Raw genomic sequence first — 24558 nt, 5'->3', positions numbered from 1 at the left:
GCAGAGCTCGAACCCTCTATTGAATACGGCTTAGCCGAACTCAACCTTCAACTTCTTCATTTCGGTGGAAGCCTTGAACTCCTCCACCGCTTGACCCCTGGCCTCCGAGATCAGGGTCGGGATCTGTTCCGCCATGTTGGCAACCTCGGCCTCCGCCCTCCTCACCATCTCCTCCAAGGCGGCCTTCTGTTCCGCCGAGGTCTGTCTCTCTCTCTCAAGTGCTTCTCGGAGACCGGCTGCCTCGAGGGCCATTTCCTTAAGGCGGGTGGCCTCGGCCTGCTGACCTTCCACCGCCTTGTTTGTCGTCTCGATGTTGGCGAGGAGTTGGTGTCCGAGCTGCAAGGACGATCGGAGGGTCAGAATGGAAGCGGAGAAGTTAATTAAATGAAGAAGCGAAAGGAAGAAAGGAAGATGAATCTACTTACCTCGAGGAAGGCCCCCAGCGAGTTCCAGACTCGTTGTGCAGGATCGACGCAGACGATCCTCTGGACGACTTCGGACAGTGAGCACCCGTCAACCAGCTTTTTTATTAGGTCCCTGTCACTAAAGGGATCATCCCCCTGCTCCTTTTCAGAGCCGTGGGATTCTTCGGTGGCAGCCCGACGACTGCCGACCCTGCGGGCCAAGGTCTTCCTCCTCTCACCCCCTGGCACCTCCTCAGGACGGGTCTCCGAAGCGGGGACCTCGGCAGGAGAACTCAAACCCCTCGAGAAAGCCCGGGCGGCTGGAAGCTCAGTGTCTGCAAGGACGTCGGCGCTGAGGTCGCTTGGGCGGGCGCGGCCGAACCCATCTCCTCCACTCTGGTCTTCTTCGCCAGCCCAGAGGCCGCGGCGCCCTTTCTTTTGAGAGCCTTCAGGCCCCTGGCAAGCATCTGTGCTTCTTCGGCGTCCATGCCTAAAAAAAAAAAAGAAAAGAAAAAGAAGAAAAAGAGAAAGAGGGGGTGAAAAAGGAGAAAAGAAGAGAAGTAGGGGAGAGAGAGGGAAGGAAAGGAAAAGAAGAAAAGAAAAAGAGAGACGAAATACTGGCGGGATCCAGGGGGCTCAAGCCGATGTTGAACAGAAACTGCTCCTTCAGGAGGTTGGGGAGAGAAAGAGTTGGATATTTGAGGAGTTTCTGGGAGGCTTGAAGATCGTCCCCCCCCCCAAATGGGCGCCCGGCGGACGGAGTCCCTCGGGGAGCCCCAAGGGGGCAACCCTAGCCTCAAGGTCGGGCATCGAACATAAAGAAACTTCTCCTTCCAGTTATGGATAGAAGAGGGGGCACCTTTCAGCAACCTCTTTCTACCGAACTGTGGGGAGAAGTACCACCAGTCCTTTGCCGTGGGATGACACTTGAAGGTGTAGAAGTATCTAAACAAGGAAATGGTGGGCCGGACTTCGACTATATGACAAAGAGAGAGGAACCTTATCGAAAACCTAAAGGAGTTCGGTGCAACCGAAGCCAAAGAAATGTCCAGAAACTGGAAAAGAGCAATGACAAAAGGCGGAAGAGGAAGCCGAAGTCCGGCATGGAAGGCCTCCTGGTACAGGCAGAAGCAGCTGGGGGGAGGGGCACTAGCCCGGTCGGATGGGCCAGGAAGTTCCAGTTCGTACTCCGGAGGAACCCCATATTGAACTCTTATCAGTTGGAGTTCGTCCGGAGTCAGAGAACAAGGGATGGCGTCCGACGCAAAAATCGAACGAGGTTCAGCTCTAGCTACCGGTTCATCTACCGCCTGAGGACTCTGGGAGACCGAAACGGACGAACTCCTAGAGCCGCTAGAAGAAGAAGCCCTGGAAGACATCTAGAATCACACGGAGACCACTTACAGAGGAGAAATCCCTAAAAATTGAGGAAAATCGCAGACAAGGTCTCGGGGGACTGACGTGCAGAGCAAGAGGAAGAAAGATCGAACGGCAAAAGGAAGAACAAAAAGAGGAAGGAGTTCCGAGACTAACCTAAGCGATTCGGAGAGGTGCGAAGGTGCGGAAATGGGGACGGCTCGAGGAACGCCTAAGGCTGGAAAGGGCGCTGAGAAAAATCGGAGTTCTCAGGGAGAAGAAGGGCGCCAGAACGAGACTGTCGGATAGAGCGAGACTCTTGGAGGAGTGCGGGTTTAAATAGACCCCGAGATCCGGCATAATGATGATTGCGAATCCCCTCTGACCGGTCTCTTTTCGTCGCGTGTCCCACTCACCACTGCGGGCGGTTAAAAAGTGGCAGACGGCTGACAGAGCCTTTATTGCGCCATGCCTTGAGCACCGTTCCGCTGCAGGTTCCAAAAGAGCCTCTTCGGATCTCCTCGATTTGAAAAGACTCCGGCGCACGCGCATTGAATGTCAAAATATCTGAGGACGATTGTGCGCGGACATCAAGGAAGCAACTCCGGCTGTGAAAATCTCTCTGTACTTCATTCGAAATTCGAACTCGGAAGTAGGGGGACTGGTGTTGGGTATAAAATACCCTCAGCCGAAGTTCTTGACAGGATTTACCCTCCCAGGACTTCTCCGGCTTTCGACTGCAGAAGGTATCTCTCCGGACTTCTCCAACAGTCGGATTTCCACAGTACTGACTGTATTCCCCCGATGGACGAACTCCCACCGCACCACCCGAGCTCCTTCAACATGAGTTCCCCCAGTCATCTATCGAGCCGCCCCAAGTGCTCATTGAGCTCCGCCGCCAGCCGACCTTCTACGACCATCAGCTGTTCCCCGAATCCTTTCCAGACTTCTTCCAGCCCGGTTCAACTCCAATCCGAACTACCCCGAACTTCGTCCCCGACTTCCACTGCAGGTAGACTTCGTCCAGACTCCTACGAGAGCCGGACTTCGTCCCCGACTCCTACTGCAGGTGAACTTCGTCCGGACTCCTACGGGAGCCGGGCTCCGTCCTCGACCTCGACTACTGGTAAATTTCGTCCGGACTTCTAAGGGAGCCGGACTTCACCCCTGACTTTGATTGCAGGTAAACTTCATCCAGACTCCTACGGGAGCCGGACTTCGTCCCCGACTTCCACTGCAGGTAAACTTCGTCCAGACTCCTAGTGGAGCCGGACTTCGTCTCCGACTTTCACTGCAGGTGAACTTCGTCCGGACTCCTACGGGAGTCGGACTTCGTCCCCGACTCCTACTGCAGGTGAACTTCCCCGGACTCCTACGGGAGCCGGGCTCCGTCCTCGACCTCGATTGTAGGTGAACTTCGTCCGGACTCCTAAGGGAGCCGGGCTCCGTCCTCGACCTCGACTGCTGGTAGACTTCGTCCACTCCTACGGGAGCCGGACTTCGTCCCCGACTTCCACTGCAGGTAAACTTCGTCCAGACTCCTACGGGAGCCGGACTTCGTCCCCGACTTCCACTGCAGGTGAACTTCGCTCGGACTCCTATGGGAGCCGGGCTCCGTCCTCGACCTCGACTGCTGGTAAACTTCGTCCGGACTCCTAAGGGAGTCGGACTTCTCCCCTGACTTTGATTGCAGGTAGACTTCGTCCAGACTCCTACGGGAGCCGGACTTCGTCCTCGACTCCTACTGCAGGTAAACTTCACCCGGACTCCTACGGGAGCCGGACTCCGTCCTCGACCTCGACTGCTGGTAAACTTCGTCCGGACTCCTAAGGGAGCCGGACTTCGTCCCTGACTTTGATTGCAGGTAAACTTCGTCCAGACTCCTACGGGAGCCGGACTTCGTCTCCGACTTCCACTGCAGGTGAACTTCGTCCGGACTCCTACGGGAGCCGGACTTCGTCCCCGACTCCTACTGCAGGTGAACTTCGCCCGGACTCCTACAGGAGCCGGGCTCCGTCCTCGACCTCGACTGCTGGTAAACTTCGTCCGGACTCCTAAGGGAGCCGGATTTCGCCCATGACTTTGATTGCAGGTAGACTTCGCCCGGGCTCCTACGGGAGCCAGATCTCATCTCCGACTCCAGCTGCGGGAAGACTCCGTCCGGACTCCCACGGGAGTCGGACCTCGTCCCCGACTTCAACTGAAGGAAGACTCTGTCCGGACTCCTATGGGAGCCGAACTTCGAGCTCCTCTCAGACGGGTAACTAGCCACCTCTCTCCGCCAGACACTCCAGCTGGACTTCGGCCGACAGACCTGGACCCTCTAGCAGGCCACAGCAACGGCCACGGCTCTGCTCCACTTCCTGTGATGGATTCTGCGCGGCTCCACTTCCTGGCGGGCCGCAGTAACGGCCGCGGCTCTGCTCCACTTCCTGCGACGGATTCCGCGCGGCTCCATCACTCCCTGGCAGACCACAGTAATGGCCACGATCTTGCTCCACTTCCTGCGACGGATACTGCGCGATTCCTCCATCCTCTGGCAAGTCGCGACAACGGACGCCGCTCCACTCTCCGCGACAGACTCCACGTGGCATGTCCCGGTGACAGCCACGATTCCACTCTACTACTCTTCGCAACAAACTCCTCCTGACCATGGGCAGCCCACTGCCAGACGGTTACAAACATCGCTATCAGACTGTTGCTCCCTCTGCCTATAAAAAGGGACTCCAGATACGTTGTTTTCTAAGCTCTCATTTTTACCTAGAAATTCTGCTAAAATTTTCGTTCGAGCACTCCATTCTTGTTGAGGCAGAGAACTGACTTGAGCGTCGGAGGGTCTTGCCGGAGCAACCCCACCTCTGGTTTAGACTTCTTTTGCAGGTCCTGGCGGCGACCGCGACTCCCTCGACTCCAGCTTCTCCGACGTAGGCGGATTTTTGCACCAACAACATACATATACATACATACATATATACATACATATACATACATACATGTACATACATATACATACATATATGTACATACATATACATACTTATATATTCACACACACACACACACACATATATATATATATATATATTTGCATATCTCTACCATCAACAATTGTAGCAGTAAATTTATTAATAAGCTATTGTGGCTCTTGGATTTAGCTTGGATCATCACCACTGTTGAGAGTAGGTCCTTCGTTTTTTCCATGTATCCACTTCAATCCAAGCTTTTTCAGTCTAAAAACTTTCCAACTGATGTCTTTTTATTAGATTAGAGCTTTCTCCACTCAAATTACAATATCAGGAAACTTTCCAACCCATGCCTTAAAAAAAAAAAAAAAAAAAAAAATACAACCGGATAAGAGGATTCTTGTGGAACTTGGAGATTAGGTGGTGTTGCCCAGCTATGCAACCCAAGAGGGGGGGGTGAATTGGGTTTTAAAGAATTTAAGCTTAACTAACTACTTATGAAAAGTATTTGTTAAAAGCTTGATGAATGAGGAGAAAGACTTTAGTTCAAGATTAATTACCTAAAGCAAGAATGCAAGGATATAATAAAGAAATAAAGAGAAACAATAAAGCACACCACAAACACAAGGATTTATAGTGGTTCGGTGCCAACCTTGCACCTACATCCACTCCCCAAGCTCCTACTTGGGAATTCCAATCCACTATACTTGTATTCAACCCGAATACAAACGTCGGAAACTCCGACACTAGCTATCCCAAGCTAGTCCACTTGTTTTCTGGGTACAAGCCAACCCAATATACTCCGATTTCAGGTTCGGATCAACCTTCCCTTGTTTTGGAAATCCTCCAAAAACAAGAACAATTACTCACAAAGAGTAAGACAGTTTAGAGCACAAATAAGTACAAGAATAGCTCCTTAAATGAGCGAATATAACATTAAATACACTTTACTCAAATGAAGAAGCCCCTTTTGGATTTCTTCAAGGTGGATGAAGAGTTGAATGAACGCTTGAGGAATAGGTGAGCTTTGATTGAAGGCTTCTTGAAGGCTTTGAAAGAGCTCTTGATCAAGGTTGAAAAGTTGGCTTGAAAAACCCTCTCTTTGAATGCTCTTGAATGCCCTTTTGAACGCTCTTGCTTTTCTCTTTCAAAATCTCTTGTATGTCTCTTGTGTATATTGTAGATCTCCTGTATCTCTCGTGTATATTGTAGATCCCCCTTTTGAAACCTTTTATAACTTTAAGAAACAAGGAAAAATATTTTAGGCAGAAAAAGAGCCGTTAGAGCATTTAACGTGAGCATTAAAGGCAACTAAAACGGGCAAAAAACTAGCCGTTGCGGACAATTCCCGTCGCAGGGGTCGACTCATGAGTCGACTCATGCTTCAGGGGTCGATTCATGAGTCGACCTCTGTTGCAAAAACCAGAGATTTGGGTTTCTGGATATTTTGGCCCAAAACAGCAAAAGTCGACTCATGAGTCGACTCATGCCTTGTGGGTCGACTCATGAGTCGACTCACAGGTCGTGCCAAGCCAAAAAACCGGCGTGCCAAGGGAAATTTTAGCGTGCCAAGCAGCTCATTGTGCCATGAGTTGACTCATGAGTCGACTCATGCACTTCAAACATTCATAACTTCAAAAATATAAGTCCAAAAACAATGAAATTTTCACCAATAAATTACAAATCATTTGTTCTACCAAATGATACTATCAAATTAGGATTTTAGTAAAATTACGATTTTGCCCCTGAAGAGCATAAAGACTTTTTCAAATAAAAATATTTGTATCCCTTCAATCTGCTTTGTAATCATCAAAATCAATCTAGGAGCAACAATCTCCCCCTTTTTGATGATGACAAAACACTTGAACAAAAACATTTATGTGAATGCATTATAGATTTATATGCTTGAAAAGAGTATGATTCTTTTGGTATGTGATATAAATGGTCATATGCAAGAATAGTTTGCCCATTTGCTTAAAGATTTGAAGATATGCTCATTGGATTATGTGATTTTGGTGTTAGAGCAGAAAACTTGTTTTTGTTATCAGATCAAGCTGTATTTTGAAAATTTGCTCATTCTCATTTGATTTTAGTTTTAGCATCAGAACAAAAAATAATTATGTGTGCCAAAGCATGTTTAAGAGTTGATTTGGAAAGTGTATTAGATCATTTTGAGTTTAAGATGTATCAGAGCAAGAGAAAAATAAATTTTGCAATGTATCAGAGCAAGAAAAACAATTTTACAATGTTATCAGAAAAAAAATTTTACAATGTATCAGAGCAAGTTAAAAATTTTAAGATGTATCAGAGTAAGTTAAATTTCTTAAGATGTATCAAGGCAAGTTGAATTTCTTAAGATGTATCAAGGTAAATAAAATTTCAAAAGATGTATCAGAGCAAGTTGGAATTTTGAAGTATATCAGAGTATATTTAAATTTTTAAAGCAAATCAGAGCATATGTAAAGAAGTAATTTAAAAGTTACTTATTTGCATTGTACTTAGCATTGTACTTTTGATATTGTTCTTTAAATTCTCCAATTCATTCATTAATTTCTCATAATTTGTAGTTTTGCTTTTGATGGGTTGCTTTTTCTTTAATTGCTCATAATTTATGGTTTTGCTTTTGATGGATTGCTTTTTCTTTAATTGCTCATAATTTATGGTTTTGCTTTTGATGGATTTTTTTTTGTTTAATTTCTCCCCCTTTTTGACATCATCAAACATGGTTAACTCCTCCTTTTTCTGAAACATTCTTTAATTTCTCCCCCTTTAGAGTTTATCACAGATGTTTGCTTCCCCTTAATACAGCAATTATTAACAGCAAACAACAACAAAGAGAAGACAATATTTCAACAAGGAGAATATATATATAACCAAAATATGATCGACATCATTACAAAAGGTAGAAATATAAGTAAAAGATGATACCATAAAACCATAATTGTTTCAATACATAGTTCATAATATAAAAGTCAACCAGCTAATTGTCAATACATGGCCCCAAAATACAGATCCTAGAACAAGACACTAACACCTAGGATCTAGTAATGATCATGACAAGTCATGGATCGGAGTCATCAGATATGGGATGAGAAGCTGATGGATCTTGATCAGAAGTGCTTCCTCTACCCCGTCTGCCTCTGGCACGAGCAGGAGAGTGAGAAGAACTGGGAGGCTGAGAACGCTGAGAGGCTAAGGACTGAACAGAAATGGTGAGTCTGATGGAATCAAGTACGTTCAGTGCTCTGGAAACAGACTGAAGTAGAGCAGTGAACTGAGTGGATGCATGCTCACTCGATCCTCGGATCTCTCTCCTCAGTAACTCATATCCACCCTCCAGTGCTCCTCTGAGCCTGCCAGCCTCTGCAGTGAGGTCTGTGACCTCAATAGTGGACTCCTGTGGCTGAGGATGGGCCAAAGCAAGGACTTGCCCCTGCAAGTCAAGAACTCTGCCAGTCAGTCTCCAGACAGTGTCCTCAAGCTGCTGAATCCGGATGGACTGATCTGATATCATCTGAAACACAGTGGATATGTGGGGAGTCATGGTCTGATCAGAAGAAGTGGCTCCTGGTGCAAAAGTAGTACTGCTCCACTGACTAGATAGCAAAGAGGCCACACGCTGTGATATCTGCTCGATCTGATCGTCAGCCAATCTGAACTCTGATTGAGGTGCTCTGCTCTCTGGCTGATACACTGGTGTGGGCATCCTAGTAAACTCTGAAGGGCCAGCCTCTGTATCAGGAAAGAACTGGATATCTGGTGATGCTGCCCTGAAGTCATGAATAGGAGATGATGGACCTTCTTCTTCAGCTCTGTCTTCAAGTCTGTCTTCAGCTCTATCTTCAGTTCTCTCCCCAGCTCTCTCCTCAGCTCTCTCCTCAGATCCCTTGGTCCAACCACCATCAGTCTTTGTAAATCCCATTCGGTGCAGGGTGTGTTGGTTGAAGGTGTCCACATGAGAGAGCTTAGTAGATGCCTCCCCCTCACAGCTAACTCCAAACCTCCTAAATACTCGAGTAAGGACCATACCAAAAGGCAAGTGTGCCTTGGATCTGTTCAAAGTCTCTCTCATGGCCTCTATCATAAGTGCAGGGAGGTTCAGGGGGGTCTGAGTGATGACATGAAATATGATATAAACATCTCTGCTGGAAAGTAAATCATGCCTACCACTCCTAGGAAAGAAGAGCTTCGTTACCATCTGATGCAGGATCCTCATCTCAATGGACAAAATCTTTGCTTCCAATTTCTTTAAACTCCCTGAATAAGTTCCCCCTAGAATAACACTGATCCCCTCTTCTTTTACTGGGAGTTCCATATAAGAGTAACCCTCACTAGGCAAATAAAGTATTTCTCCCAATATACTAGAATCCAAGCAAATATCAATACCCTTGACTGTTGAAGTCACTGACCCATTTCCATAATGTAGATTCTGGTAGAATTCTCTAACTAGGTCAACATAGGTGACTTCCTTAAGGGAGCAGTAGAAACCCCATCCTTGGTTTTTAATCTTGGTTGCAAATGTAAAATCCTCTTTTTCAAAGAACCGAAAATCTATATTCTTCCCGGTTTCAACTTTTCTATCAGATAGAGGATTCTTACTGGGGCTTAGGGAGGATTGAGGGGGACCTTGAGCAGATACAGAAGCTGGAGTGGGAGCAGTGGAAGACTGAGCAGCTTGCCTTTTCTTTCGGACATTTTCTTCAAGCTCACGGACTGACTTTCTTCTTTGGGGAAGCTTCATCTTCGGAGCCATATTCACTACAGTAGCAGGCAAGGAGACTTGGAGGAACAAGTGAATGAGTGGAGGAGGGATCACAAGAGAGTGAATAGGGATTTTGGTGGAGAAAAGAGGTGGATTTGGGAAGAACGGTGGAGTGCTAGGGCACGCTCCAACCGTGCCAAACAATGGGAGAAAGCACAAAAATCCCTTTCCAAGGTGGCGATTTTTGGTGGAGAGGAGGAGGGAGAAGTGCCTCGAGCTAGATCCTTGGATTTGGAGCAAAAGGAAATGGGGAAGTCGGTTGTTGGAAGAAGGAAGATGAAAGGATGAGTCGTCTCACGAACAGGATCCCATATAAAAACAATGAGCCCGTGGGAAGTTTGAGGAAATAACAAGTTTGCCATAGAGTCGACTCATGGGGGTCGACTCATGAAGTTCAGAAATTCAGAAAAAATGTGAATAAATTCCAGAAAAATTTGAAATTTTGGGAGGAGTTTTGCTCAAAGATAAGTTTTTAGAATGATAAACTTGAGCTTTTGGGACCAGGATAGATGTTGGAAATTGAGCTCTAAGAATTTTTGACATCAATTCTTGGAAATTGAGAAAAATTTAGGCATATGGATCTAGAATTTCTAGATTTCTCCTAATTTCACAGAATCTATCCTCACTAAGGGCCTTTGTAAAGATATCAGCTAATTGATTTTCAGTGCAAACATATTCTAGAATTATATTTTTGTTTTGAACATGTTCTCTTATAAAATGATGTCTTATTTCAATATGTTTGGATCTTGAGTGTTGAATTGGATTTTTAGATAGATTTATGGCACTTGTGTTGTCACATCTTATTGGTGTTTCATTAAGTTTGATTCCAAAGTCTTCGAGTTGTTGCTTAATCCACAAGATTTGAGCACAACAACTTCCGGCTGCAATGTATTCGGCCTCAGCCGTAGACAGTGCCACCGAATTTTGTTTCTTGCTAAACCATGAGATTAGGTTAACTCCAAGAAATTGGCAAGTTCCACTTGTGCTTTTTCTATCTAATTTACATTCAGTAAAATCAGCATCTGAATATCCTAATAAATCAATTTGTGAGTCCTTAGAGTACCATAACCCTAGAGTTTGAGTACCATTTAAGTATCTAAGGATTCTTTTAACAGCATTCAAATGAGATTCTTTAGGATTAGATTGATATCTAGTACATAAACAAACACTAAACATGATATCAGGCCTACTTGCAGTTAAATATAATAATGAGCCAATCATACCTCTATAGTATTTTAAGTCTACACATTTACCTTCATCATCCTTGTCAAGCTTACATGAGGGACTCATTGGTGTGCCAATTGGTTTGGAGTTCTCCATTCCAAATCTTTTGAGTAGTTCCTTGGTGTACTTGCTTTGGGTGATGGAGATTCTCTCTTTTGATTGTTTGATTTGGAGTCCGAGGAAGAAGGTGAGTTCTCCCATCATGCTCATCTCGAACTCCCCCTGCATAAGCTTAGCAAAGTCTTGACAAAGGGATTCATTAGTAGACCCAAAAATTATGTCATCAACATAAATTTGTATAACTAGCATATCATTTTGATTTCTTTTAATAAAGAGGGTTGTATCTACATTACCTCTTGAAAAACCATTATTTAGTAGAAATTTGCTTAGCCTATCATACCATGCTCTAGGTGCTTGTTTTAATCCATATAAAGCTTTATTTAATCTAAAGACATGATTAGGAAAAGCATGATTTTCAAATCCAGGGGGTTGTTCTACATATACTTCTTCAGCAATATATCCATTTAAAAATACACTTTTAACATCCATTTGAAATAATTTGAATTTCATAAAGCAAGCATATGCAAGTAGAAGTCTAATAGCTTCTAATCTAGCAACAGGTGCAAAGGTTTCATCAAAATCAATTCCTTCTTCTTGATTATATCCCTTAGCAACCAGTCTTGCTTTATTTCTAATTACATTACCATGCTCATCTAATTTGTTTCTAAAGACCCATTTTGTGCCAATTATTGAATAATTTTTAGGTCTTGATACTAAGGTCCAAACATTATTTCTTTCAAATTGATTAAGTTTCTCTTGCATTGCATTAATCCAATTATGATCATTTTCAGCTTCTTCAAAAGTTTTAGGTTCAAGATGAGATACAAAAGCACAATGATTAACTACATCTCTAAGTGAAGAACGGGTTTTTACCCCATGCATAGGATCACCAATAATTAACTCCTTAGGGTGGTTGTGAACATACCTCCATTCCTTGGGTAGGTCATTTGTACCTTGAGGTTGTTCTTGAATTTCTTCACCTCTCTCATCTTGTTTGTCTTCTTGATCCTTGTCTTCTGGAATTGCTGAATCTTTCAGAGTGATCTCCTTCATACCTTCTATTAGTGGATCTGCATCATCAACACCCTCATTCTTCCTTGAAGGAAGATCGTTAGATTCATCAAAAACAACATGTATGGACTCCTCAACTACTAAAGTTCTTTTGTTGAAAACTCTAAATGCTTTACTAGTGGAGTAACCTAGAAAGATTGCTTCATCTGATTTTGCATCAAATTTACCAAGTCTTTCTTTGCCATTATTTAATACAAAACATCGGCAACCAAAAACATGAAAATATACAATATTTGGTTTTCTTCCTTTCCAAAGTTCATAGGGGGTTTTCTTTAAAAATTGTCTAATCAAAGCACGATTTAAAATGTAACATGCTGTGTTAATTGCTTCCGCCCAAAAATATCTTGGAAGGTTGCTTTCACAAAGCATGGTACGGGCCATTTCTTCTAAGGTTCTGTTTTTCCTTTCAACTACCCCATTCTGTTGGGGTGTCCTAGGAGCAGAGAAGTTATGGCCAATTCCATTTTCATCACAAAAATTTTCAAAGTCTTGATTTTCAAATTCAGTTCCATGATCACTTTTAATATTTTGAATTGAAAACCCTTTTTCATTAGTGACTTTTCGATGAAATTTAGTGAAAATATGAAAAGTTTCATCTTTGTGTGTCAAAAAAAAAACCCAAGTAAAACGAGAGTAATCATCTATAATTACAAAACCATATCGTTTTCCTCCTAGACTAGTGGTTCTAGTTGGTCCAAATAAGTCCATATGCAAGAGCTCTAAAGGTCTAGAAGTTGAAACAATATTTTTGGATTTAAATGAAACTCTAGTTTGTTTACCTAATTGGCATGCATCACAAATTCTATCCTTTTCAAAATTCAGTTTTGGCAAACCAAGAACTAATTCTTTCTTAATTAATTTTGAAAGAGAATGCATGCTAATATGTGCAAGTCTACGATGCCACAGCCAACTAGTCTCATTAACTTTAGCATTCAAGGATACTAGGCATTGCATGTCTAATTTGGCTAAATCATTCAAATCTACCATATAAACATTGCCATGCCTATGTCCTATAAATTTAATGCCATCGTTAATAGGACTAGTCACAATGCAAACAGATGATTCAAAAACAACTTTATACCCTTTATCACAAAATTGACTAATGCTAAGTAAGTTATGCTTTAAACCTTTAACTAACAAAATATTTTTAATGTATTTGGAGGGAGTGATACCAATGTTACCTATCCCGATGATCTTTCCTTTGCCATTATCTCCAAAGGTGACCATCCCTCCATCTTTAGCATCAAGCGTGATGAATTGTGATTCATCACCAGTCATGTGTCTCGAGCATCCACTGTCAAGATACCATTTCCTGTTTCCTCCTTGGGATGCTAGACACACCTGCAAGCAAAAGTCAAGTTTCTGTCTTAGGTACCCAAGCTTTCTTGGGTCCTTTTAGATTAGTCAAAATGGTTCCTTTTGGAACCCATATTTTCTTTATAGTTGTGTTTGCAGATTTGTTAATAAGGCATGTGTATGATTTATGTCCTATTCTACCACATTTGAAACAAGTAATATTTGTAGACTTGTTTCTTGAATAATTTACATAAATATTCTTCAGAAATTTTTGTTTCTTCAAGGGGTTATAGCCAAGTCCAGCCTTATCATATACAGCTTTTTGATTATCAAGAATCATATTTAGTTTGTTTGAACTTAAGGTGAACTTATCTACTATAGGTTTCAGCTTGTTAATTTCATTCTTTAAGCTTTGATTTTCTTGAATCAAGGTGGATTTTTCAATTGAAAGGTTTTCAGCTTGTTTCACTAAGGACTGATTTTCCAATTTCAGTTCTTTGTTTTTCATCCCTAGTTTCTTTAATTCATCAATTAAATCATAGAATGCTTCATGCAATTCTTCAAAAGTAAATTCACTAGGGGATTCAGAAGTTACCTCATTTTCGTGTGCCATAAGGCACAGGTTGGCTTGTTCTGTTGAGGTTTCCTCATCGGAGCTTGAGTCATCACTCGCACTCCAAGTCGCCATCATTGCTTTCTTTTTGAACTTTTTGGGACCTTTCTTCAGTTGTGGACATTCGGATTTGAAATGTCCCGGCTTCTTGCACTCGTAGCATATAAGGGGTTGATCTTTCTCTTTCTCTTTGCTTTGTTCCCCTTTTGTGAATGACTTCTTTCTCATCCCCTGTTTCCTTTTTCTTAGAAACTTCTTAAATCTCCGGGTGATGAGTGCCATCTCTTCATCCTGTTCTTCATCTTCAGTGTCATCCGTTTCATCATCAGGCGAAGTTGTGGATTTGAGGGCAATGGTTCTTTTCTTTTTGACTTCATCCTCTTGATGTTGCTTCATGCTAAGTTCATGAGTCATCAAGGATCCAAGAAGCTCTTCTAGAGGTAGAGTGTTCAAGTCCTTTGCTTCTTGGATGGCAGTCACCTTGGCTTCCCAAGTTCTTGGCAATGACCTGAGAATCTTCCTTACAAGCTCACTGTTAGTATAAGATTTGCCAAGACTCTTCAAACCATTAATTATATCAGTAAAACGAGTAAACATAGCAGTTATGGACTCATCATGCTCCATTTTAAACAATTCATATTTATGCACAAGCATGTTTATTTTAGACTCTTTTACTTGATTTGTTCCCTCATGGGTTACTTCTAACCTATCCCATATTTCTTTAGCAGATGCACAAGTAGAAATGCGATTAAATTCATTTGCATCAAGTGCACAATAAAGAACATTCATAGCTTTAGCATTTAATTGTGCCAATTTCTTATCAACCTCATCCCATTCTTTCTCGGGTTTGGTTGACTCCTCACCATCTATAATCTTGGTGGGTGTGTGAGGACCGTTCACTATGATACTCCACATATCATAGTCGAGTGCTTGTATGAATATCTTCATCCGAGCTTTCCAATAGGTGTAATTAGACCCATTGAAAAGTGGAGGTCAGTTGGTAGATTGCCCCTCGGCTAGAGAAGTACCGACATGGGTTGCCATAGATCTTTGGCTCTTTGATTGTTAGATCAAAGAAGGGCTAGAGCACCGGGCTCTGATACCACTTGTTGCCCAGCTATGCAACCCAAGAGGGGGGGTGAATTGGGTTTTAAAGAATTTAAGCTTAACTAACTACTTATGAAAAGTATTTGTTAAAAGCTTGATGAATGAGGAGAAAGACTTTAGTTCAAGATTAATTACCTAAAGCAAGAATGCAAGGATATAATAAAGAAATAAAGAGAAACAATAAAGCACACCACAAACACAAGGATTTATAGTGGTTCGGTGCCAACCTTGCACCTACATCCACTCCCCAAGCTCCTACTTGGGAATTCCAATCCACTATACTTGTATTCAACCCGAATACAAACGTCGGAAACTCCGACACTAGCTATCCCAAGCTAGTCCACTTGTTTCCCGGGTACAAGCCAACCCAATATACTCCGATTTCAGGTTCGGATCAACCTTCCCTTGTTTTGGAAACCCTCCAAAAACAAGAACAATTACTCACAAAGAGTAAGACAGTTTAGAGCACAAATAAGTACAAAATAGCTCCTTAAATGAGCGAATATAACATTAAATACACTTTACTCAAATGAAGAAGCCCCTTTTGGATTTCCTCAAGGTGGATGAAGAGTTGAATGAACGCTTGAGGAATAGGTGAGCTTTGATTGAAGGCTTCTTGAAGGCTTTGAAAGAGCTCTTGATCAAGGTTGAAAAGTTGGCTTGAAAAACCCTCTCTTTGAATGCTCTTGAATGCCCTTTTGAACGCTCTTGCTTTTCTCTTTCAAAATCTCTTGTATGTCTCTTGTGTATATTGTAGATCTCCTGTATCTCTCGTGTATATTGTAGATCCCCCTTTTTGTTTTTCACCTTTTGAAACCTTTTATAGCTTTAAGAAACAAGGGAAAACATTTTAGGCAGAAAAAGAGCCGTTAGAGCATTTAACGTGAGCATTAAAGGCAACTAAAACGGGCAAAAAACTAGCCGTTGCGGACAATTCCCGTCGCAGGGGTCGACTCATGAGTCGACTCATGCTTCAGGGGTCGACTCATGAGTCGACCTCTGTTGCAAAAACCAGAGATTTGGGTTTCTGGATATTTTGGCCCAAAACAGCAGAAGTCGACTCATGCCTTGTGGGTCGACTCATGAGTCGACTCACAGGTCGTGCCAAGCCAAAAAACCGGCGTGCCAAGGGAAATTTTAGCGTGCCAAGCAGCTCATTGTACCATGAGTTGACTCATGAGTCGACTCATGCACTTCAAACATTCATAACTTCAAAAATATAAGTCCAAAAACAATGAAATTTTCACCAATAGATTACAAATCATTTGTTCTACCAAATGATACTATCAAATCAGGATTTTAGTAAAATTACGATTTTGCCCCTGAAGAGCATAAAGATTTTTTCAAATAAAAATATTTGTATCCCTTCAATCTGCTTTGTAATCATCAAAATCAATCTAGGAGCAACAGATGGTCACTTTTAATCTCTCTCCACCATAGCCTACTCAAACCGGTCTCCCACCCATAACATAAGCAAGTAAACAGCTGCCTTCTTAGTCTATGCCCACTATGATCCATATATCCAGCCACTTTCATCCTTTTTATTGAGTCCATTGGTGAGCCCACTTCCTACCTTGCTCTAATTTTGAAATCTTTATAACTAGGTTGTGGGTTTTGAATATAGAAGGGGACTTTGAAGAAAAGGGATGGTTCTAATGATTCAATTATTAGGCTTAAAATCTTTTAGTTTCTTTAGAGTGTGAATAAAAGTTCTTTTTTGTTTATTGGGTGCTTGGTGTGCACTTTATCTAGTCTTTTGAACTCCAACCCTTGTGATCATTCAAAGATGAATAGTCAACTAATTTAATTGGACTAATAGAGATGTAATGGTATCGAAGTCCAACTGATGTATTATGATAGAATTATTATGATTTTGATTATGATATAATTATTATCATCTTGATAAGTCAGTAATACCATTTTTGCTTAACAAAAATGATTAGTAATAGTTCTGTTAAGTTAAACTCACTGGATGTCATCTATTTTCTAATTTACTTGAGACAAATGAGGAATAGGTAAATATTTGGATCAAAGTTTAGCCACAAAAATGTTTAAAATAATTTAATAAAATAATTTTGTTCTCTCTCTCTCTCTCTCTCTCTCTCTTGTGTGTGTGTGTGTGATGTCTTTTTTCTCTTTTTTGGAGAATTTGAATAAGGAAGTCAACAAATTTGATTATATAATTTCCTTATACATGGGCATTTGCATGTTCATTTTTATTGTCTTCAAAAAATATGTAAAAGCAAAATGAAAATAGTATTTTTGTTTTTGGCATGTTGTTTATACCTAATTTTGATTGTTTTTTCTGGAAACTGCTAAAATCCACCTATGTTTGTTCGGCAGCTATCACATAAAATTATATTTTCTAAGAAAAAATTTGATGTGAGACTAGTCATGTTTTCTGTTGCGGGGAAATTCAGTAATCATCTTTTTGCATGCCTTCTGCTTACAGTCCTAACCGGAGATCATATTCTCCAGGTCAGATCTCAAACTTCTATAGTAGACATGGTACCAGAGAATTTGCAAGCATCGATGTTTTCTCCAAAGAAAGGTTCAGAAGATCGCCACTGGAACATCTTCATGGAGAAGGCCGGGGTCTGGGGACAACCTGACTTTGTCAGAAAGGGATTTGTAGATCATATTAACACCACAAAAGATTCCACTGATTATCTTTGGTACACAACAAGGTCAGTCTCACTCTTAGCGACTTATCAATATGTTGTTAAGTATTTTACTTGTCAGTGGTTCATCCTGTTAAATTATAGCTAGTGAAATACACTTGAATAGCATCAAAGATATGCAGTGCGCAGAAAATTGATATTTATGTTCAAGGGTTTGATTATATGCCATGATGAGTAAATCTTCATATGATTGCAAAACTCTAGATTTACTTGATTGCTGCTACTTTCAGTTTTATGCTGTTTGCCTGATCCATATATGTTATAAATGCAGAAAAGTGGAAAGAAAGAAAAAGAAATTCCTTCCTTTAGTTTAAGTCTACATATAAACAGATCTTGCTTAAAATCTGTCAGGCGCTTGCATAAACCTGCATCTTGTTTTAAATTTTTCCTTGTTTCTTTATTCTTTACACAAATTTACCACTTAATATTGCAGCATTTTTATATCAGCACATGAAAAGTTTATATATCCATATAAGTTGGTTGACAAGCTTCAAATCATTTTATGAAATTGCAGTATGCATGTAGATGAAAGTGAAGAATTCTTGAGTGGCAGGAGTGATCCAATTCTTGTGGTTGAATCAAAAGGCCATGCTGTCCATGCTTTTGTCAATCAGAAGCTTCAAGGTGATCCATCATGACAGATTCTAATGCATGAATTTTGTTCATGTATGACACCTAAAATCGAAATTCAGTGACAATAGTTTTGCATGGAGGTGATGGATTCTAATACTTGTGTTTGGCTTCTATTATATCATGTGTTGAACTTTTGTTACTATATTGCTTATTGGTTGGTATTTCATGAGGTTTGATATTATTGCATTGATGTTGTTCAAGTGAGATGCATTTCTTTTCTGATTCAAAGGAGTGCATTATTGTATCAACTCATTCTACAAGTGTTGACAAACTTGTGTTTGTTGCATTTTGTGATTGAAGGTATTTAATTATTCAAATTAACTATGATTAATGGAAAAAAATCTTAAAGTACTTTATTTTAAAAACCTTTTCTTTTGGTTTCTGACGGAACAATTTGAATAACATTTGGTCTTTTAAAGTAATGACATCGAAATCTTCATGAATGGTATTCATCATAAGCAACCTTCCATGTAGTATAACCAGCCTGTGAGCCTCTTGTCACCCTTCTACCACATCTAAATGTCATGAGGTATTATGTGAAGTAAATGTGTGACGTATCATTCTAGAAAACAAAGATTCTCCCAAATAAATTAAAGTTTGTTGCTTCATGTCATCAAAGGACGTGATAACCCTTCCTTACATCCAACTTATTAGGCATTGCTCACTACCATATGCAACTTCTTGAAGACATGCAAAAACTAGCCTCTAAACAAACTAAACATTCAAAAAAGCAGTTTATTATCATGAAGGATTGATAAATATAAAAAATGTGCCCATAATGCTGATGGCCCCAGAAAATGATTAACCTATTTCTGAGTGTTCTTCTAGAATTGTTTCATCATATTTTTGCAGACGAAAGAGCTCTTTTTGTACAGTCAAACATGCATATCCAATTTTTTGAAGCAATTCTGTGGCATTATTCTTATTTGTAAATCATAACTTTCTGTTGTATAGATAGAAGCTATTATTGTATATGTGTTTTGAAATATTTAGAAATGTCTCATGTTCTTTTGGTTCATCATTATGTAGTTTTAAGATCTAGCTTGGCCAAGTGCTTTCGATGTTATGGGTAAAAGATTGGACATTTCTTTTGCACCACATGCTTTGTGCATGAGATTTGGATCATGTGGCATCTTTCATCATCTAAGTTGTTAAGGAAATGCTGGCAGTAGTTGACCTGGGCCTTAGAATCACTTAGATTTCCTCATAAGCTTAGGTGACATAGGCCCAGCATATATGGGAAAGTAGTGCATATATGTATTTTTTTTAATGGCAGAGTAGTGGGAATGACCACCATACATCTCATTAGAAATGAAATGGGTACCATAAAAAGAAGGAAAATTGGACAAAGAAAGAGAAGAGAACAACAAAAGGGAAAGAAAGTGAAAGAAAGAGCCAGCGGAATCCCCCCATTCCCAACATGAAGCCTAGCCCAAAAACAACCCATATGACAAGTAACATATCCTAACTGCAAGATGAAGCAGCCATGGCCTCGCACAAAATATAAGGGCCTAGCACCGACCAGCCCATGTAGCTCTATAAAATTCAAAATTTTAAATATTTATATGTGTTTGTGTTTAAGTGTTTATATGCATTTTCACACATACAAATGTGTGTATTTATTATCCTTTTGATATTCATTGAATTCGAATCTACTGAATAGGAACAGAAATATGCATATACCAATCTCTGGTCCATATATGATTTTCTCTTTTTATATAGTCTAAGATCTGATATGTGCAGGGGGAGATAATCAATGAACAACAATGCACATTGTTGAAGTACCCGAAAGCTCAAAGTTAAAGTGATTGAACTCCATGCAATATTACTATTCAGAGAAATGACAATTTCTTTTAGGTGGTCCAGCAAGTTGTTCTATTCATTAGATACAAGATTTATGAAATGTTAATTACGATATCAGGATTCAATAAAAGATGTTTGTTTGATGTTGAAGGGTTAATTTTCTTTTCCTTCTCATACAATGTCTTTATGATGATATATGGTCCACCATGCTTGCTATTTTCCATCCTTATAAATCCTGAAGTACCATTATGTCAAGAAGAAAGTGGCAGATGATCACAAACTCTGATTTTTTGCATGACTGTCATACATATTCACCATGTGTCTCCTCTTTGATTGCATGCCTCTAAGCAATAAGAGTAATTTAGTACTCGTGTAGGTACACCTAGTGTACCCATAAGAAAAGCTGGAGGATATATTCTAGATAATGCTATCTTTTGCATATGTACTAACTCATATGAAAGCTGTAGCATACATTGTACGTAGTACTATCTTTTGCATAAATACAAACTCAATTTAGTGGGCTTACATGTTCTGTCACTTTATTTCATAGCCACTGCATCTGGAAATGGCTCAGATTCAACTTTCAAGCTTGAGACTCCCATTTCCTTGAGGGCAGGAAAGAATGAAATTGCTCTGTTAAGCATGACTGTTGGCTTACAAGTAAGCATTTTTTTGCTAGCTCTTTCTAGTGTTGATCTTTATAATTCATATCATGATCATTTAGAATTAACAAGTATAAATCTAGTGACAATGTAGACACAATATTATGCTTTTCTCAGCCATTGACTTGTACATATTATAGGTTGTTTCCGTTATTTCTCAATGTTGGGCTAATCTACCTTTTAATTTAAAGTTTATAGTGTTAAAATGTAATGTGCTGTTATGAAGATTTATTTCTTTCTTCATAGATTTCTTACTATTGCATGGGGTATCTTTTTATAAATTGTCACTGACATGATGTTTTGTTTTCTGAGGAGAAACTTAGATCTACTGTGCCCATAAAATTGTAATTGAGTAACCAATCTCCCCCAACAACACCCAAACATGAACATTCTACTAACACATCAGCTACCAAGATGTGTTTCATTAACTCTATCCCATATGGGCCATGTAACAGCAACGAGGTAGGAGAGTGGTGTTCTTGAGGTAGCTATTTTTGCATCAACATTTTTAAAGACAAAGTTTTAATATACTGCAAGCGCACGGTTGTTCAAAGCAGCACTTCCAGTGAGTACGGGTCGATCTCACAGAGACTTATGTACCTTATGTATGTTTTAACTTATGTGCAAGCGAGTTTTAAGAAAACAGTTGAGATTGTTGGATTAAAATCTACTAAATTTAAAAGTAAAGACATAGACAATCAATTTTTGAAAGATCTAGGATTTGTTGAATCCACTAGACCAAAAGTTAAGATAATAGTTTCTATTGGTTTCTCTTATCAACTCAGTTAAGATGCATAACATAAACAAGCATAGGTTATGAAGTAATGGATTGTAACAATAACCTATCAAGCAGCTCTCATGTATGGATTCAAGCATAAGTTATGAAGTGATTTAACACAACTATAACTTGTCGAGCACCACAAACAAGAGGATGGTGTTTTTGTATGAAAGATTTTCCTTTCTTGCATAGATCCAAGCATGGGTCATGAAGTGTTTTATCACAACTATGACCTATCAAGTCTCTTGAATAAGACAAGGGTAATAGAAAAGATTCACAAGAATGCCATCTCTTCATCTAAATCTTTACATGCCATTTCTAAGCATAAGAAGAGCGATCCAAGGATCTACTAATCCTATCAAAGTATGTATGCATGCTCAGATCTATGGAAAAGAGATCAAAGCATAAGCTCTAGAGAAAACCAAAGCAACATGTATCAAAACTAAAGATCTAGCTTCATCACAAACTCTAGAAGAGAAGTTTAACTAGACATTAGTGAAGATGAAAACAAAAAAAAAGATCAAAGACATAAAGAAAACTTGCTTCATTGCTAAAAATAAAATTTGTATTTACAATCAAATCCAACTCCTAAGCCATCTACTTGCGGCTTGGAGTTAGCATGAAAACATAAAGAAAACAACTTAAAACATAAACCTAGAACCTTCAAGAAGACCTCTCTTCTCTTGGATGCCTCTTCCTTGGATGGGCGTGGAAGAACTTGGATGATCCCTAGTTTGAGGCATTGGAGGCTTTTTATAGATGCTAGGAGGTGTGAGGATTAATTGATTTGACAATGTGGGACTAAGGATGGAAGCAAGGATGGGCGGCTAGGGTTTTTAAGGGGATATGGGAGGTGCCTAAGTGGTGGAGGGCTGAGCTTTGATATGGAAGCAAGGGCGTTACTTAGAAGAGAAAGGGGGTGCGCTAAAATGTGGAGTAAAGGAGAGAGGGCATGTGCTAGAGTGTGAAGGGGAGAGGTTGCTAGGGTTTTTTGAAGTGGGGCCATGAATTTCAGCCATTGATTGAAGCATCGCTTCCAAGCCCTTGGATTTATTCCCTTATTTGCTAGCCCTTCAAGTGGTTGCTCTTAGCCTTTGGTGCTTGAGTTTTGCTTTGGGTTTGGACCAATTTGGGTCTTGATTAGCACAAACTTTCAATTTCCTACAAAAGAGGACGAGAAGTATCAAATTCTACATAATATGGATCAATTACTAAGAGTTTAATGCTTCTATGTCCTAATTAGTGCACTTATCACACTCCCCAATTTAAATTTTGCCCATCTTCAAGTAAAAGAAAAAGAAATATTTCACATTCGCAGGATGAGTTGTAGGGCTTATGAAAATGGTTGGAGGTGCTACCCACAACCATCAATGTCATATACATGCTTGCTTGGATTTAAAGGAAGTTATTCCAGACCATTTTGTAAGCAAAGGATATCTCGGCAGAGAGTTAGTGAAATATGTCATTGGGATATTAATATCGTCCAGTAAAGTGGTTAAGTAAAGAACTTATCGTTTTTCAAAGATATCTTTTTGACCAACTCTCTATTTTTATCTCTAAATCATCAACTCTAAGACGTGCTGAGGTATTGTCTTCATACAAGTCTGTTTCTCTTATTTTATTTTTATTTTATTTATATATATATTTTTTATGTACAGTTAGTGCAATGTCTTAATCTCTTAAGCTTTCTGTCTGATCCTTGTAGCAAGATTTTAACTAATGACTCCCAAATCAGATGCCTTTAGGGCATTAAGTGTAGAGCATCCCTCAGGCTTACTAGCTCGAATTAAATAGGCTTCAGATTAAGCCTAGCTGTATAGCAGGCTTCTTCATATTTTCTACTGTTTGATGCGAATATTCAATGCTTAGGCAAAAAGATCTGATTACTAGGTGAAAAATGCTTAGAGCCATCTTTTTTAAAAAGAAAACTTGCATTTGTCAACATATTACATCCATACACACCCAAGAAGTAAATTCTTCTTTGATGTTAATAGGGAGAGTTAGAGTTATCCAAAAATTGATTTAGTTCTAACTTAGCCCTTTTATTAGATTCTGTTGGGTATAAAATACCCGCAGCCGAATTCGACATCAGCACGGCTCCGCCCGGACTCCTACGGGAGCCGGGCTCCTCCTTCAACAGCAGTACGGCTCCGTCCGGACTCCTACGGGAGCCGGGCTCCAGCCGAATTCGATATCAGCACGGCTCCGCCCGGACTCCTACGGGAGCCGGGCTCCTCCTTCAACAGCAGTACGGCTCCGCCCGGACTCCTACGGGAGCCGGGCTCCAGCCGAATTCGACATCAACACGGCTCCGCCCGGACTCCTACGGGAGCCGGGCTCCTCCTTCAACAGCAGTACGGCTCCGCTCGGACTCCTACGGGAGCCGGGCTCCTCCTTCAACAGCAGTACGGCTCCGCCCGGACTCCTACGGGAGCCGGGCTCCAGCCGAATTCGACATCAGCACGGCTCCGCCCGGACTCCTACGGGAGCCGGGCTCCTCCTCCAACAGCAGTACGGCTCCGCCCGTACTCCTACGGGAGCCGGGCTCCCCCTTCAACAGTAGTACGGCTCCGCCCGGACTCCTACGGGAGCCGGGCTCCTCCCCCAATAGCAGTACGGCTCCGCCCGGACTCCTACGGGAGCCGGGCTCCACAGTCGACATCAGCACGGCTCCGCCCGGACTCCTACGGGAGCCGGGCTCCTCCTTCAACAGCAGTACGGCTCCGCCCGGACTCCTACGGGAGCCGGGCTCCACCCGAATTCGACATCAGCACGGCTCCGCCCGGCTCCTAGGAGCCGGGCTCCTCCAACAGCAGTACGGCTCCGCCCGGACTCCTACGGGAGCCGGGCTCCCCTTCAACAGCAGTACGGCTCCGCCCGGACTCCTACGGGAGCCGGGCTCCTCCTCCAATAGCAGTACGGCTCCGCCCGGACTCCTACGGGAGCCGGGCTCCACAGTCGACATCAGCACGGCTCCGCCCGGACTCCTACGGAGCCGGCTCCTTCAACAGCAGTACGGCTCTGCCCGGACTCCTACGGGAGCCGGCTCCTCCTCAACAGCAGTACGGCTCCGCCCGGACTCCTACGGGAGCCGGGCTCCAGCCGATTCGACATCAGCACGGCTCCGCCCGGACTCCTACGGGAG

General features: G+C 41.5%; 2 protein-coding genes across 3 annotated transcripts in view; one reads left to right on the top strand and one right to left on the bottom strand.

Annotated features, from left to right (window-relative positions):
- Window positions 1-24558, bottom strand: part of LOC105034363 (beta-galactosidase 3) — a gene marked incomplete in the record, with an annotated part of 119766 nt that overhangs the window by 41756 nt on the left and 53452 nt on the right.
- LOC140851022 (beta-galactosidase 10-like) lies at window positions 17148-20744 on the top strand. 2 transcript variants are annotated; one of them, XR_012143192.1, is made up of 4 exons: window positions 17148-17543; window positions 18052-18161; window positions 19914-20027; window positions 20524-20653. XR_012143192.1 is itself a non-coding variant. In XM_073261574.1 (3 exons), the coding sequence occupies exons 1-3, from the start codon at window positions 17185-17187 to the stop codon at window positions 20727-20729; spliced, it is 675 nt and encodes a 224-aa protein (XP_073117675.1). In that variant the 5' UTR covers window positions 17156-17184; the 3' UTR covers window positions 20730-20744. The 2 variants fall into 2 exon arrangements, 1 of the variants encoding a protein (XP_073117675.1); XM_073261574.1 differs by lacking the exon at window positions 19914-20027 and having other exon boundaries at window positions 17156-17543; window positions 20524-20744.

Source organism: Elaeis guineensis, chromosome 8, assembly GCF_000442705.2.
Source record: "Elaeis guineensis isolate ETL-2024a chromosome 8, EG11, whole genome shotgun sequence".
NCBI classification, from domain to species: Eukaryota; Viridiplantae; Streptophyta; class Magnoliopsida; order Arecales; family Arecaceae; genus Elaeis; species Elaeis guineensis.
Note: the sequence above shows the minus strand (reverse complement) of the source record. Positions and strands in the feature narration are given on the sequence as shown.